Source organism: Ostrinia nubilalis, chromosome 3 (assembly GCF_963855985.1).
Source record: "Ostrinia nubilalis chromosome 3, ilOstNubi1.1, whole genome shotgun sequence".
NCBI classification, from domain to species: Eukaryota; Metazoa; Arthropoda; class Insecta; order Lepidoptera; family Crambidae; genus Ostrinia; species Ostrinia nubilalis.
In genome coordinates this window covers 16,483,738-16,499,933 of record NC_087090.1, presented here as the reverse complement: position 1 = coordinate 16,499,933, position 16,196 = coordinate 16,483,738, and the positions used below count along the sequence as shown (strand labels likewise).

The 16,196-nt window shown below is 36.3% G+C and overlaps 1 protein-coding gene across 1 annotated transcript; it reads right to left on the bottom strand.

Annotated features, from left to right (window-relative positions):
- Positions 1 to 5,703: 5,703 nt before the first annotated feature.
- LOC135088055 (heparin sulfate O-sulfotransferase) lies at positions 5,704 to 15,390 on the bottom strand. The gene is made up of 5 exons (XM_063982941.1): positions 15,132 to 15,390; positions 14,751 to 15,054; positions 14,292 to 14,430; positions 12,846 to 12,943; positions 5,704 to 11,471 (listed from the first exon to the last, which is right to left on the bottom strand). The coding sequence occupies exons 1-5, from the start codon at positions 15,241 to 15,243 to the stop codon at positions 11,102 to 11,104; spliced, it is 1,023 nt and encodes a 340-aa protein (XP_063839011.1). The 5' UTR covers positions 15,244 to 15,390; the 3' UTR covers positions 5,704 to 11,101.
- Positions 15,391 to 16,196: the final 806 nt, after the last annotated feature.

Below are 16,196 nucleotides of genomic sequence, written 5' to 3'. Positions count from 1 at the left end.
ATCAGTCGTTTTGGTGACCGTATTAAGGTAGGTAATACTTAAGCATTTTGACTTGATGCAAGAAGGTTTTTTAGAACTCATAAAAGTTTTATGAAAAGACTGTAAAGGGCCTAAGTTACTGAAAAAGCTTTGACTTTGACTGTAATGTACTGCACTAAAAAATATTATAAATGGTTTTGTTTTGATATGAGAGACAAAAATACTGTCCTTCATATAGGTAGGTACTTAAATATGACGTAGGTTGGTATGCAGATAAATGTTTTTGGGGGGCTTTTAATGTAATAACAGCACAAGCACACCCAAATTATACAAATAGAAAAGTCCTTTTAACTCTACCTCGAATATTCAGTCCAAAACTTTTCACTGAATTCACGAAAATCGTCCACAAATTATATGGCATGAAGAAGAGCAAATACAAATGTACTTAATGGGGGTAATTGCAATGTTTACCAAACGGTCAAGCGCACGAACTCTGAATACGGAATGGGATCGATTTGAGTCCCAGTAAAAGGCGACAGTATCAGAAACCAGCTATTTGCTGCTGTTTTTAGGAGTTGAATGAGTCGTCTAATTTGATCGACATTGTACGCGGTCATGGTTTGCGGCAATCTTGAACTTTTTAGTGATTTTAATGGACATTAAACATGTCCATAGGAGACTAGATCGCTGCACAAATCTTAATACGCTCATTGCGGCGGTAGAGTCGTTTTTCAGAGGCTGTTTTCAGTCATTTAGGACTTTTTAAAAGTGAAAACGCGATGCATCATTATATTTTGACTACATCGTGCAAGATGCGCGATTTCAGAAAACAACTTATGATTAGTAACTTTAATAAATAATACAATGAGTACTAACATAGGTACGCTAGAGATGTTGAAAGCCGCCAAACTCAATTTAAAGCTTCAGACACTTTTAATACCAGGAGCAAAAGATGCAAACTGTTGCCACAAGCCTTAAGTTGTAATGCTTTCAAAATGAGTTTTATGAGGTTTCTTTTTACATCTAATCCTGCTCATACAACTCGTTTGTCAAGACACGAGATGTTAGCAAGGAGGATGAGCATGTTTTGGACAGATTCGCTTCCAGATTCTGTTAGAGTACCTCGGCGCACACCATTGATTTTTAGTTGGCCGATAGTTGTGTTAAATTGTATGAAGAATCGGCCAAATCGAATCGGCGTAGTGTGCGCACTCCCATACATGCCCATACTGATCAACTGCCCGACTCAACTATCGGCCGACGAAAAATCAACGGTGTGCGCCTACTCTTAACGTTAATCACTCTTAAATTAAATAAAAGCTAACGACTCTCATATCATCGGTTTCCCGTTAGGACTAACGACTAATCGCCAGTCTCCGTGACAGTTAAAAAATGCTGTACCGTTTCCGATGGCGTACTGCTGCAACAGATCCGTCATGTTGATGTGGACCACCCCGCGGCGCTCCTGCATAAGGTTGTCGCAGTGGGTCACCTTGCCGCTGCCTGGGCCGCCTGCGGACGTAAACATCTGTTAATTCACAATGGTATTTGTTTCTTTGGAACACACTACTAAAACCAGCCTATGAACTGCTAGGGAGCGGAGCGGTTCCTCCGGACCGCATTACTCTAAAACGCTCCTTATAAGTTCATACAGATTGGCCGTGCGGAGCGGGTCCGCACCGGACGGTCCGCGTGACACTAAAACCAGCCAAAGAATGTACATCATTGTCTTTCAAAAACCGTACTCCAGAAATTACAGCAGATTTTAAAACCGGAAAGCGAAGTGTAGGATGTTCACCCATAAGGTGTCGCCAAATATGCGCTTACACTAAGACTGGGTTGCACCATCTTACTTTAACTGTGACAAACGTCAAAAGTGTCAAATTCCATACAATAACCACCGGTTATCGTCAAAGTTACTGACAAAATTAGGTGGTGCAACTCAGCCTTCTTACTTTAACAAACATCAAAAGTCTATCAAACTCCATACAAAAACACCGCTTTTCGTTATAAGTTACGGCGTTTAATGTTTAAACGAAGGTACGAGTAAAATAGGAATTCAGCTATTATACATCAAATATCGGCAACAGTTACATCATGCCTGTAGCACTAATTATTCATCAAACATTAAAAACTAACACTTCATTTCTACAGACTAGCTGTTTGCTATAGGCTTGAGTAGGTAATACTAATTATACTCGTAGTAGAGTTAGTAGCTGTTAATAACAAATGAATTGACAGAACCCTTCAATTGTGACATGACTCATACTGTAAAGTCATTATTGCATGACTTTGTTTTAATAGGTAGGTTAACGCTCTATGTAATGTTGTTTAGAATATACGCTAAAGAGTAAAGTGGCGCCCAACGTGGTGTGTTCAAAATTCACTTTATTTTTTTTTTCTTTCTCCTATCAGTATTGGAAAATGTATCTCAATGTTGTGCAACATATTAATATCCAGCTTGAATATGACGGGCGTTTGCTGGTTCAAATTTGAGAATGACGTGCTACCTCCCGTAGGTACCTTCAAACGGCCAGCCCACTTTTCTAATGCTGCTGCTGCTCCCAAAAATAGGGACGGAGTGTTAGAGCCAAAGTATACGATGCGTTGCAGTCACAGAATAAATAATAGTAGTACTTATTGCAGCCTTGCAGCGGCGGTGCGACGCCGGAGCGGTGTCTGCGTCGTCTTATAGAAAAATATCCGTGATGGGCACACGAGCGGTGCGGAGTTTCGCGCGAGATACGGGGAAATCTTTGCGGTGCAGCGCCGCAACGCATCATGTGTTTTGGCTCTTACATTACGGCTGGGAGAGACTCTACGCTTCCTCGCTTTAAACATATTGTCACTCTATATTACTAGTTAGTGCAAGATTCAGTACATACCCAGGACGAATATGACCGGCACGTTTGGCGGCTCGAACTTGACGTGGCTGGATGAAGTTCTGCATAGGAAAAAGACGCGACCAGGGCACTACGCCTCCTGGTCGCGTCTTTTTCCGCGCGCCGTCTCGTGTCAAATATACCAAATGTAGTGTCACTCTATGTACTATTTACTTCAAGATTCAGTACATACCCAGGACGAATATGACCGGCACGTTTGGCGGCTCGAACTTGACGTGGCTGGAGTTCTGCATGGGGAAGGAGGCGGCCGGGGGCGTCGCGCGGCCGGCCCACGCGCTCTCGCGCCGGCTGCGGTCGCCGCTTGTGGTCTCCAACTCATCGTTGTTTTGTTCTGGACGAGGGAAACTCAATTAAATTGCGAAATTAAAAAAAATTAAAGAGGATCTCGAAATCACACTTGAAGAAATGAGAAATTGAAAGAGGTTTCCTAAAGATTTTATATTGGACTCCTTCTATCTCCACCGACCGTAAGTAATCTACAATATTGCAAATTAAAATCGAATAAATGATGATTATACTCTTAAGATGGAAGTAGTTCATTATTGATGTTGGTGGTTGGTGTACTTATACATGGGTATGTATAAATTGTTTGTTTTCATATCATCTGGACATGTGAGTAAAAACAAGTTGCAAGCTAATAAATGGATAAATTAAATATGGTACATGAACCACCACCGCAAAACCGAAGCAAACGAGGGAAACCCAAAATATTTAAGCCTAGAAAAAAATCTAAATAAGATCAAGAGGCAAGCTTCTATGTACTTAAACAAAAGTAACAAGTTATTTTGATTATTGGATTAATTAATTTATAGGTAAATATTATAATGCTATCATAATGTGATATGAGATACGAAAACGTATGAATTGAAAAAGTCTTAACTGATTAATCAGTTGTTGTTAAACAGGATTTATAGAGGCAACAAAAAACCAAGGGGCGGCTTTTTATTGGGTCATTTCCACTTCCTGCCTTAAAGTTCAATGTTCTTTTGGCTTAAGGAAATATAAAAGTTACTAAAAATAGTGTATTGTTTTTGCGAGTCCCAAGGACAAAAACAAAAACATTTCTGTTACACCGTTGTAATTACAACAGTATTTTGATATAGTTGTTGTTTGGTCATCTCAGTGAAATTAACAGTAAATCAGTGTTAAATAAAATACCTACAGTTTTAATTTTTTTTATCAATAAGTCGTTTAGTTTTTACAAGTCCAAGAAGTAGGTATCTACGTATAAAATAAATAAAAACATTCAATTAACCTAACAGATGCTGCTAATGAATACCTCCAAATCAATTAATATAACAATGATCTTATAACAAATTACTATGTTCGTAGAATAACTTCATCTATGTATGAAGGCCGGCTGTGTACGACTATCTGGCAAATTTGGCGCCCAACGCGGGGTAATGCAAAACTTCAAAACTTTTTCGCGCGTATTTGGTACTTAAGAAACAATTTTTGCATTCTACGTCTTTTAATTTGTTTTATGTAGATAGGTACTTTGCTTTCAGACTTCTCGCTTTGTCTAATTTTAAAAGCAATAAGTGAATGCAGTTTCTCCATTAAAATGTCGAAACAAAATAACAAACAGTCAACAAACAATATTGATTATGCTATAAATAAAAACATATGTAACTTACCAGTGTCTAAACAGATGCCCATATTCCATGAAGATAATATTTAAAACAAATCTCTTCGGCGGCAAAGTTACGACGCAATGTCCGATAAAAATATTATATTAACTACAGTAAATTGGCACTTATAGAAAAAATATATCCAAAACGCGCGTCCAACCGAGTTGTCTACCGGCCACGGGCAATCACACGATGTCACAATTAATAGTTTATCGATTGAAGGACGCGACCTTCGTAAACAGACCTCAAAACAAACTAAACATAAAAACTGTTAAATTCAAATTAATCTATCTCATGTTTAAAAACTTCAACTTTTTAGCTAATCGACTTCTTTCTAGTTATTCGAAAGTTGTGCCTCCGTGATAGCATTTCTGCTAGCGGTCTGAATCTAGTTGGCATCGCGGGCCAACCGCTCTCCCTCGCGCCTAAAACACAACTGACACTCACACCTAGGTTTCACACCGGCTCGCCCCGAAAACTCTGTCCGTCTCTTTCTCTTGTAAGTAATCCTGCGGCCCTGAAGCGAGAGCGGAATTCAATTGAATAATTAAAGAGACGTCCCCCTGAATGAAAGTACTGTGTGAGTGGTAATTATCGTACAAAATGCAAGGCGCTCTGCAAGGGCCTACCGGTGACTGATGGGATATTTGCTCACATTAAGAAACAGCTCAAGTGTCGATTAAGGTCAATAATTTTTCAGTGACTCAGACAGCCGGAGGACGACTTTATTTATTCATATCCGTTACAGTTTCGATAATTGATACGTTTAGTCAACTGAAAGACAAAGTTCTTGGAAAGTATACGTAGTTTACATGTATACATTTCAATTATCGGAAAGCATGTAGTCAAACACAGCGGTTGGACGATATTTTGTGGTAGTATGTAATTATCTTATTAAAACTTAACATTTGATTGATTTCTGTAAAGTGGAATGACTCGTGTTGACATGAGATCATCTTTTCTGAGAAATAGGGAGCGATAAATAATTCAAATAAAAGTTAATAAGTGGAAACGGTTTTACAATCAGCAACACACAACCATTTTTTTTGACTTTTAACTTTAACTCAAAAAATTGGCGCCCAACGTGGTGCAGCAACGAAATGTTTACATTCTCTAAAACAACGTAAATATTATTTCCTATAAGTTTCATCGTTCATTTAAATTATCAGGAATATCAATGAAAAATAAAAGTGTGTATAATGTCAGTTTATTATCGCGAACAATTTTTATAAAGACCTACTATGTACTATGAGTGCCGAAACAACGGTTTAATTCGAATGTAAAACATACATAGGTTATCTGGAAGCAATCATGTTATAATGTTCTCTACCATGATTTAGTGCCTCAAACTGTATGTGCATAGCATTCGTGCGTGTGTTTAAAAGTATGGTGTGGGCACTAGATACTTATTTGTCAATTTTTTAAATCACTACCTGAAAACTTTGAAGTATAATAACAAGTATAACAAGTGTATGTAAAATGAAAATAAAATATAAGGAACTGTATTTAAGTATAATTCATATTAGCCATTATATTTTTCAGGTGGAGTATTAGATATAAAATTAATTGCGCTTTATCTTAATATGTCTTGTAAAACAGAATATAATAAAATTATCAATGTCGTCTAACCCAAACGGATTTAAATAAAATGTCAATATACAAAAAATAATTACAACGGATAATAGAGGCGTATAAATTGTATAAGTACGAGTTACAATAATAGTTTATTATTCTTATATTTTAATTACAGTGTTTAGGCATGTTTTCTATTTTCTTTCTATTTCACTACATTTTATTTATGTTTTAGATAAACAGTCCACACATATTTTGTGTTAGTAGAACGAAACTTTTTATAAGTATTTTATAATTAGACTACTCATAATAACAGTTCACCGTTCAAATCCCGTCGGTGGCATTTCAGTTAAACTAATGATTACCAACTTCCAAGTCTGCCTATTTAAACAAATAGATCAATAAATAATACCTATAAAGATATTTATAACATGTTATTAAAATCCTTGGAGAAGGACTTTGTCCAGCAGTGGGCGTCCTTTGGCTGAAGTAAACGTTAAATAAAGTTTAATAACATTGTATTGGTTTTCTTTGACTAAAAAAAATAAGTTAGAGATTTAACTGATTTGCCACCAATAATAAAGTTAAGGCGCGAGAAAGTTCATTAATTTAAAAATATAGTTTTTATCGAACATATGAACAATTCTGAAATAAGTAGGTACTAAAAGATCGAGTTTCCAGAATTTTCTTGCAACCATTTTTTGTCAGTTACGCACCTTAACCGCAAACACGTCAAGTGACGTCATAGGTTACAATTTTACAGGTTATCGAATATTTACAACGCTGATATCATCAGAATCACAATATGACAAATGGAAGAACGTTCTATCACTTATCCACTATAAAATGTTTATCTACAGTATTGTAAAATAAGCTAAGTACTTATACATTTTTACATTATAGCCATGTAAGTTAGTTTTCGAGACTACACAAGATATAGTTATATGTTGTATGATATTAAACTTCTATTTTATTTACATTCAATCGGAATTTTTTTCTTAGGGAGGGTTTCGTTACTTGCTATAGAAGCTTTCTTTAAAATTTTTAGTACAATATCAAATAAGATAGCCAAAGTGGTTAAAGATTTGACTATCTCGACAGAGAGATATTTATTGTCTGTGGTGCATAATCTTTTCTTTAAGGTTTTAAACCTTTGTTTGTCACCTGTCATCCGCTTTGCAATGGAGGGAAGTCGAACCTTAATTTCGAACTCCTCCTATGTTCTTCTGATTAATTTCGTTGCGGGTCCAATGACAGTTTAACTTTCCCCTGGGACAAACTTGACCTTCATTGGTTAGGTTTTTGTGGCGGTCAAGCTGTAGATCCTGGCTACACAGGAGTTGCAGAGGTGGGAACGAAAAGTGGGAATAGTCCCGTATCTCGACAGAGAGATTCTAGAACCTAGTTCTAGTTTTTAATAAAGGTCAATATACACTAGAGCATTTTTATGTAATGTAACGTTCTTACGAAGTGTACGATACAGGTAAAAGCTCAGTTTCCAAAGTTTGGTTCGTGAAAGGGTGATACACAACATAACAACAATGTTAACAGCATTGTTGTGTACCGGCAGTTAGAGGTAAGATAGCCAGTTCCTCCGTGGTTGACGATTCCGGGTGAAGCTCGCTTCCACCTTCGGCCTGATCATCACTTACTATCAGGTGAGATACAGGCCAAGAGCTTCCTCGTTGTGGATATAAAAAAATAATATCATAGCTCGTTTTCACCATAATAGAGGTAGGTAGAAAAGTTCCTAATCCAGGGACTTTATTAGCAAGTCTTGAAGAGCATTTAAACTTAAGGACTATAATATTTTTCTGAAATTCGAGAGAGAATCGCCGGAGAAAGCGACAAACGAACTGTTTTACATTAACAAATATCGCGGTATTGTATCAACAATTATTATTTCTGTTTCCACCCTGATAATTTAGCTATCTAGATCGAAACTGACTTTGAACCTTAACGTCATAGACATAGAGCAGGGGTGGTTCTTAGTAATTTGTCCATAGATTTGATGGCTAGTTTTAATTACGCCACGCAGGGTGTATCCGCTCGATAAAATTGTATCAGCGATAATGATTTGTTGGGTTATGGAAATTTTATGGACTGATCGTTCGCGAACTGGACTGTAATGCCAACGAAGATTCTAGGTTCGAATAAGGTCGGGGACAATTTGTTTGATAAATACGAGCATCTCCCAGAGACAACACAAAAATCTTCCCAAATATCCGATTATAATGGTGGTTCTGTGCTTTTTAGGGTAGGAAACTATTTCCACCACTGCAACTTGTGGGTATTCTAGATCTGCAGCTTGACCACCAACAAAACTTAACCAGTGAAGACAGAATTTGTCCCAGGGAAAGTTAAACTGTCATTGAACTCGCTACGAAATTAAATAGGGAAATAGTTCAAAGTTTTTTTTTTACTTTTTCATTTAAAAATTTCATGTCAACAATAAAGTCTACACAAGAGTTTATTGCAAGTAACGAAAGGTACCCTTGATATGCATAACTTTTGTTTTTTTTTCACAGAATTAATTTTCAATTTCTACAGATAGGCTTATAAAAGGTCAAAATCCTGTACATAGGAGTAGTAATACCTTTTATATCAATCAATAAAAAGACCGTATAATATCACGACATCCGTCGTTCAGAGTGACGACGCGATGTCGGCGCGACGTCAACGCGACGCCACAATGACCCGTTTACATTCTGTAATTTCCATGGTCCCTTTTTACACACATTATCTACACAAAAAAAAATACAAAATCTGATATTATTAAGTAGGAATTACATAAATCAATATTTAGTTACAAACTCTAATATACAACTGAAATACGAGTTACAAAAAATTGCACACAAAAATAGGTTTACAACAAAAATGAGTCGTTATATTCACACAGCACGAAGTTACAAAAAGTTAACAAATTAACAGCTCGGTCAACAAGCGTGGATGGATTTAAAAATATCACAATATTTGATTAGACAAACAAGATTCAGTTAGTCAATAACGAAAAGTTGAGGCTTTGTTAAACAGCCGGCACGACCGCTGCGCGACTTGAGTGAGATGTGTTTCTCTTTCTACTGAAGCTGAGCGGAGATGTGTAAATAACGAACTTCTATTGGTTGCTTATTGCACGTCTTGTATCGGCATTGGTGTAAAACAGCTCATATAGCTATACATATAAAGATTGACAGCGGTTTCGCCTAACGTCATGACACGTCAAGTCGCGTCATAGTCGCGCCGGCTGCGCGCCAAAGCAATGAACAATCGATATCAAATCTAAGCGAGAGGGTTATTTTTGAAAGTATTTTTGAAACATTCAAATTTCTAACGCATTTGAAACTATACAAATCGCATAAGAATACAATTGGTATAAATTCATTATGCGAATTTCGAATGCATCTAAAACACATCTTTTGTCCCTCTCTTGGAGTGATAGTGATTGCACTACAAATCGGAGTCAGAATTCGTTGGCTGTCTCTGTCTAAGCATGACAGAGAGATGATTAGTCGTCTCGCTCTCTCTTAGAATTCGGTCTATTAACAGACTAACTATCTAGAGGAAGAGAGATACTTTATTACATTGTTATGTCAAAAAACATAAGCCACTGCATACAAACACAAACAAACTTGAGCGTTCTTATAAAAATAATTCAGATTGTCTTTTCTATATAAAATATCAACAATAATAATCAAAATATACAAATTGTTATAATTTAAATATCTATGAACACAAAAATAATTGCTATTAAGTATCAATTCACATAATTCGTCCTATAATTTTCTAAATTAGTTAATACAATATTATACAAGTCCAGGCTATAAATTCATCATAAACAACTATATTCAATAATTTCTTGCTACATAATAATATGTATGGTTATTGGTTAGTAATAATAATTAGCAGATATAAGTAATATTACTGTGCAAAGCATCTATAACGGTGCAATTTGATGAAAAACTTGTAAAATGTTTCTACTATAATACATACGAAATTAATGTATTAAGTATATGTTTTAAAGATCACCGTTTAAACAGATTTTTATCAGGTACTTGAGTGCCTAAACCGTAAATCTCATTAACTTTGGTATTTTAACCCCTTACATAAAGCTTAGTAAAATTCTTTAGGCACTGCAATACCATAATTAAGTATTAAATGGGGTTATGCATGAAAAAGATTCCAGCTAATGTGAGAGTGAGAGAACGCTATACGCCGTTTTGTAGAGCATTGTCTCTTTCTTCTAACGAAATTATTTAGTACTGTAAATATTTGATACATTATTAGACCTAGGACTTAAATTTAACTACAATGAACACTATACATGTCAATATAATAAAAAAATGTAAGTACATAAAGTACACAAAATAACAAGATATAATAAAATTAGATTAGTATAAAAATTAAATTATCAATGGTATGTAAACTGTCTTCAAGTAAAAATAAAACTACCAATGACATGCAAATGCATGGAATGACGAGATATTTAAGTAGTTTTTCGCGCAAATACTGAGATGAAACTTGAAACTGTGTCCCGTGGGGTTAAGTAAACGTGATTTTTCTGTTTTCGGATCTATGCATTTCTCCCACTCATAGCGAAATGCTGGCAAGAACGACTGTCAAATATACAGATGCAGCTTTGTTATTTATATTGGTATGCAGCATGAACTGTTAAAGTAACTTGGTAATGTTTTTGTGGGAAGAAATAACTAATTCCTCAAGTATCAACTCAGTATTCAGCAGTGTTGGCTCTTAGAATAAAGAATAAACTTTTTCTAAAATCCGAATAGCCATCATTCTTATGCTACAACTACGAGTATAACATTGATATATTGCATATTGATTATAAGTCAATTGTAATAATTTACCTAAAAAGTTTACCCTTTAAGTCCAACCTAGAGCTAAGCGAATTGTATAATTATATTCCGATATGACTTTCACTAGCAACCGGTTGGTTTTCAAAGTCGCACGAACGTACTGTTTCAATGATATTACTGTGGTCAACAGTAAAACGTATTCTCATTTAGGCCGTATCTTTTCGTAGAAGAATGTCTGCGCAACACTGTTGGGCTCCTTCAACAGGATTCGCCGTTTGACGAATTTGAAGTGTTCTAGCGCGAATTCGTACAATTCGTTCTCCATTTTCCAGATGTTGGACTGTTGTATCTTTTCTATGGTCTCCGGGCTGGGTTGGAGTTTTGAGCTGGTTTGACGCAGGTGCGACTTGTTGCTGTTCAGGTAGTGCTCGGTGGCACCCCTGAACATCCTGGGCAGGGCTGCCTCTAAGACCATGATGAAGTCCAGCATTTCTTCCGTCACTCCCACTACGAGGTAGTGGTTGACTAGATTCTGCTTCGCTTGCTGCAACGCCCAGTGGCTGCCCGGTTTCCTTGGGACAAAATTGAAATATTTAAGAATCACATTCAATTGATTAGAAAATGTATTGAACCTTATTGCTTTGTTTTAAGGTTCAATTCTAGTCTAAAGATACAAAAACCTTGAATGAAAGTGTTTAGCGTAGGCGCAGATCACCGATTTTTGTCGGAGGATAGTTTAGTCGGGCAGTTAATCAGTATGGGCATTTGGGCATGTATGGGAGTGCACACATTACACCGGTTGATTCTTCATACAAATTAGAATCGGGGCTTAACTATCGGCCGACTAAAAATCGGTGGTTTGCGCATAGACTTAGAGCAGAAGCTCCAAATCTGCCTGCAATAAGGCTCGTAGTCGAAAACACACGCCAAAATGCTATTTCGCGGCGTGTTTTAATTTAAAAATCCAACATAATTGTTCATTTAAAGTTCCCATTATTAATAATAGCCATAAAAAAAAATGTTTTCGCAATTAAACCTCGTTCATTAACTAGGGCTAAGCACTATTTAACGATGCTATAAAATTAATCATGTTGCGCAAAACTTTAACTAACTGATTTTACTATCACATAAAGTAATGGCAGGAATTTGTATTTTTTTCAATAACTAGATGAGGTAATCTATTTTAATATATGTATAAAATACTAGCTTTCCGCCCGCGGCTTCGCGCGCGTGGACCTCTGAACCCTATGTTTTTCCAAAATAAAATTTAGCCTATGTTACTCGTGGATAATGTAGCTTTCGAATGGTGAAAGAATTTTTTAAATCGGCCCAGTACTTTTTGAGCCTATTCATTACAAACATACAAAAATAGGTACAAATCTTTCCTCTTTATAATATTAGTATAGATGGTACGAGTATGTTAGGCAATTCCGCCTATGTATGTATAATCGAAAACACATCAGGGTATACATTTTCGATGCAAAATTTCACCTATTACAGCGTAAAATAGTTCATGATACCCAAAGTGGTCAAAATTAACAAAGTTAACGAAACAACCTTACTCCAATTGCAACAAAGACGTGTTGCGAACTTTTTGGCTACTTTCATCATCAACAGCCCTTTACAGTCCACTGCTGGACTATAGTGGAGGATTTTGCCATAATCCCCACGCTTGGCAGGCGGGTTGGAGATCGCAGTTTAAAAGATTGATGTTTTTCAGAGAGCGCTGCTGCCCGTTCTCTGTTTGATGTGTAGTCCCTAAGTCGCCTCTTACTTGGCTACTTTAGGTGTCATGAATTATGTGATGCTGACTGTACAAGGAAATAACTACTGTCTAACTTGAATTAAAACCAAATTAATGTTTTCCACTGAACAAGTATTATATCATTTGTGATATACAGCATGTGTATTTTCACTATGAAACTATAGTATCTATAAATACATACCAACACTGTGCTGAGTGGCCGCAGAAAAAAGGCACTTGAAGCCACATGTTGTTGGGGTCACAGTCCGGCTGCCCCTGCTCCACACACTCGTCAAACGTCTAAAAATAAAGAACAGACATTTGATAAATTGGCTGATAAGGCATGTACACTACCACACCATGGGTTGTTCATACAAAATAAGACGGAATATTTTTGTTCTTAAAAGGTTGTCCAGAACAAATGTACCGACAAAAATCGTTTTTTTTTGTACCTATAAATACATACAAAGTAAAAAGCTGATATTTTCACATTACAAATAGACACTGTATTTTTCTTTACATTGTTACATTCATAACTAAAATCAAGTATTTTGTAGAGAAGCTGTTTTTTGTAATGTATCAACTATGTCTCAAATAGTGAGGCATTGGTACAGGATAATGAAATCATGCTAATTGAGAATGTTACTAGGTATGCAAAATCACTTGAAACCTATGTTACAGTTAAGCTTTTACATTTACAAATACATTAGTTTTTATTTCATTCAAAAATACCCAGTAGTTATGATTTTATAGGCATTCAAAGTTCGCTTAAATATTGAGTCCCGCCGACGGTCACGTGACCACGTGTGACGTACATTCACAGCGTCCGCTCACTAGAAAACGGATATAAACATACTTAAATATTTTTTTTTTTGTAAATACAAACTTATTATACATATTAACACCCAGACCCATCACAGAAATTAAAATTGAACCAAACCCAAACTTGATGCGATTGTGTCGTTTTATTGCGAATTACCTTCCAGCTCCATCATTAGACCCCGATTACTATATAGAATTAAAATACTCATCAATACAAAACGAACGAGCCCAAACTCGATGCATTTAAGTCGTTTTATTATAGAGTTCCTATGGCCACCTTCCAGCTCCATCATCAGATCAGCTCCATGTCATCATAATATTGCATGGTCATCCAAATCACATGTGTTTGCGAAATTTCAGCTTAATCGGTTGCCTGGAAGTGGGTCTTAATTCAGTTTGCAAGATTCCACCCATACAAATATGAGCCAGTCGTTGTAATATGACGTCACGCGCATAAAATGGCGGGCCGGCCGCCGCCCGCACTTTTAAAATTCAATATCTTGGAAACTAATTGACGTATCGAAATAATTCTTTCACGTGTATTTTTTATTTTTAACAGAGAATACAGAAAGCTAAAAAACAAAATTAGTGAACATTCTTCATTATGGAGAATGAATGAAGAATTGATGGACGAGGCCTTCGCATGAAGACACTCAGATCTTTTTATTAATTTTTATTTGATGATACTTATTGATGATAACATTTGGTTACATGCTAAGTGCTTAATATAGGTGACAACAGCATGCAAAAATTTTATGTATCTCAACCTTGTGATTCCCATAAATAAAAAAGCTATTTCATACCAAACATTTTTAAACATCCTTACCATTTTATCTCCATGTTTCTTTCTAACCAAGTGTGGTCTGAAATTGTCTCCGTTTCTCAAGAAATAGTAATATGAGACCAGCCGGTCCAGGGGCTTCCTTATCAGGTTTATGTATAAGGGCTTTGAAGAGGTGCCAAGTCTGAAAGATAAAAGAAAAACATTTGAAACAAAAGAGTTTTAATTGTTAACTTTTAAAAGAAAGTTATCAATGTAAGAGCTTGTAAAAAAAAGTTAGAAGTTCATATTTGATAATTGAGATAATTTCAGTATAATTTTAGGCATGAGTAAAAAAACTTTGATAAGTTTTATGCCACAATATCTGACAGAATATTGCATGCCTGGGTATCAGAGCTTTGCAGAAAATTACATCAGGTAAACCGGTACAAAAGGAACTATTTAAAATAGATGAGCTCTCAAATAACTTCCTATTTGATTTCTTTAATAAAACCCCTCACCCACCTATGAAAGTTCAGGAATGCCATGTGCCCATGGTACAGGGCTGGCTTCACATCCTTCCACTTGGTGACGTTCTGAGCAAACTTGTACTGGTTGTCCAGGGTCATCACGTGCATGTTCGCCGTTATATTAATATGTAACACTTTAAAGTGATTCTTCTTGCACAAATCGTACGCCACACCCACGAAACTTGTCGATCCCGTCTTCGGAACCCTATTGTATATCACCACCAGGTCATCATCACTTTTATCCACTGGTTGCATGAAGAACTGCCGAGGTTCGGAATGCGTTTGGACTAATCTGTATTCTGAAAATTAATTACGATAATAAGTATCTGCATCGCAAATAAACAGTAAATTGAATTGGACAGATCCTAGTAATCACCTAATCTGTGATAAATCTCTTCTAAACGTGCAATTTCTGACTGAAAATATATTACAACGATAACAACAACACAGAGGCTTGAAAGCACCCATATCTTGTGCGCGTTCATCATGACGAACTGGGCCCGAGCACTTCACATTACACACAAATGAGCACTCGCGTAATAAATATTCAAAATAGTTTATAAATAAGCATTTGCTTTGCGTTTCTCTACACCCACACGAGAAAAGTAAAATAGAAATCGACTGCACGCACAGCACAACAGCACCGATCGACTAATGTCAAACTTGTCAAATTGACAGTGGCCGTCAATAATGTACGTTCCGTTTTGTGCAGTAAGCATTTAACTTTATAGGACATTGGCAGAATCATTACGTGGCGCTAGGTGGCGCTCTACACGCCTCAGCGGGACTCTTGCCAAGTCTAATGTAATGTAACCAGCCTTCTGGACAGTGGAACACCTTCCCATAAGGCAGCTACTTGAAACAGATTTTTATGAGATTTTTAATTTTAATGATTTTTTTTCCTACTAATTAATATATTATTAAATTACAATGCGTATTTTCCACCAACGATTATTCGTAGATCAAAATTACCCTAACTTACCTACTAGAGTACATAATATTTATGAAATGAAAATAATTGCAAAAGATATTAAGTAAGTACGTTTTTTAAAATGAGAGCCACAAGGTAAACAAAGTTTGTTCCCATACATTGTCTATTTTATCTCTCACAGATCGTTTTGACCCATATCACCATTGTGAATCTAAACACAGCGCAGTTCCGTCAGCAGACCAAATAAATAAGGCCGTCGCATTGTTAAATAAATAAATCGATACGAGACGGTGGCCGCGTCTAATTTAATTTATTGTATGGTTAGGTTTCGTTTATATTTTCTAGTGGGCTACTGTGCTAGACTATTTCGATATTTATGTGGTTTTGCAGAGTTAACTGTCTCTGTCACTCATGGGAAAGTTCCAGGACGGACGATCGACAGAGCTTGATAGAGTCATGACTATCGTATTGATTTGCAGCGTAGAGTCCTAGATTTTTAAATAATTTGCT

Excerpts from the sequence above, each read along its gene's own strand:
- LOC135088055 (XM_063982941.1), bottom strand. The coding sequence starts at position 15,243 with ATGATGAACGCGCACAAGATATGGGTGCTTTCAAGCCTCTGTGTTGTT. Across the intron at positions 14,431-14,750 it reads GCATTCCTGAACTTTCATAG|ACTTGGCACCTCTTCAAAGC; the intron begins GTGGGTGAGGGG and ends TTTATCTTTCAG. Across the intron at positions 12,944-14,291 it reads AGAAACATGGAGATAAAATG|ACGTTTGACGAGTGTGTGGA; the intron begins GTAAGGATGTTT and ends CTTTATTTTTAG.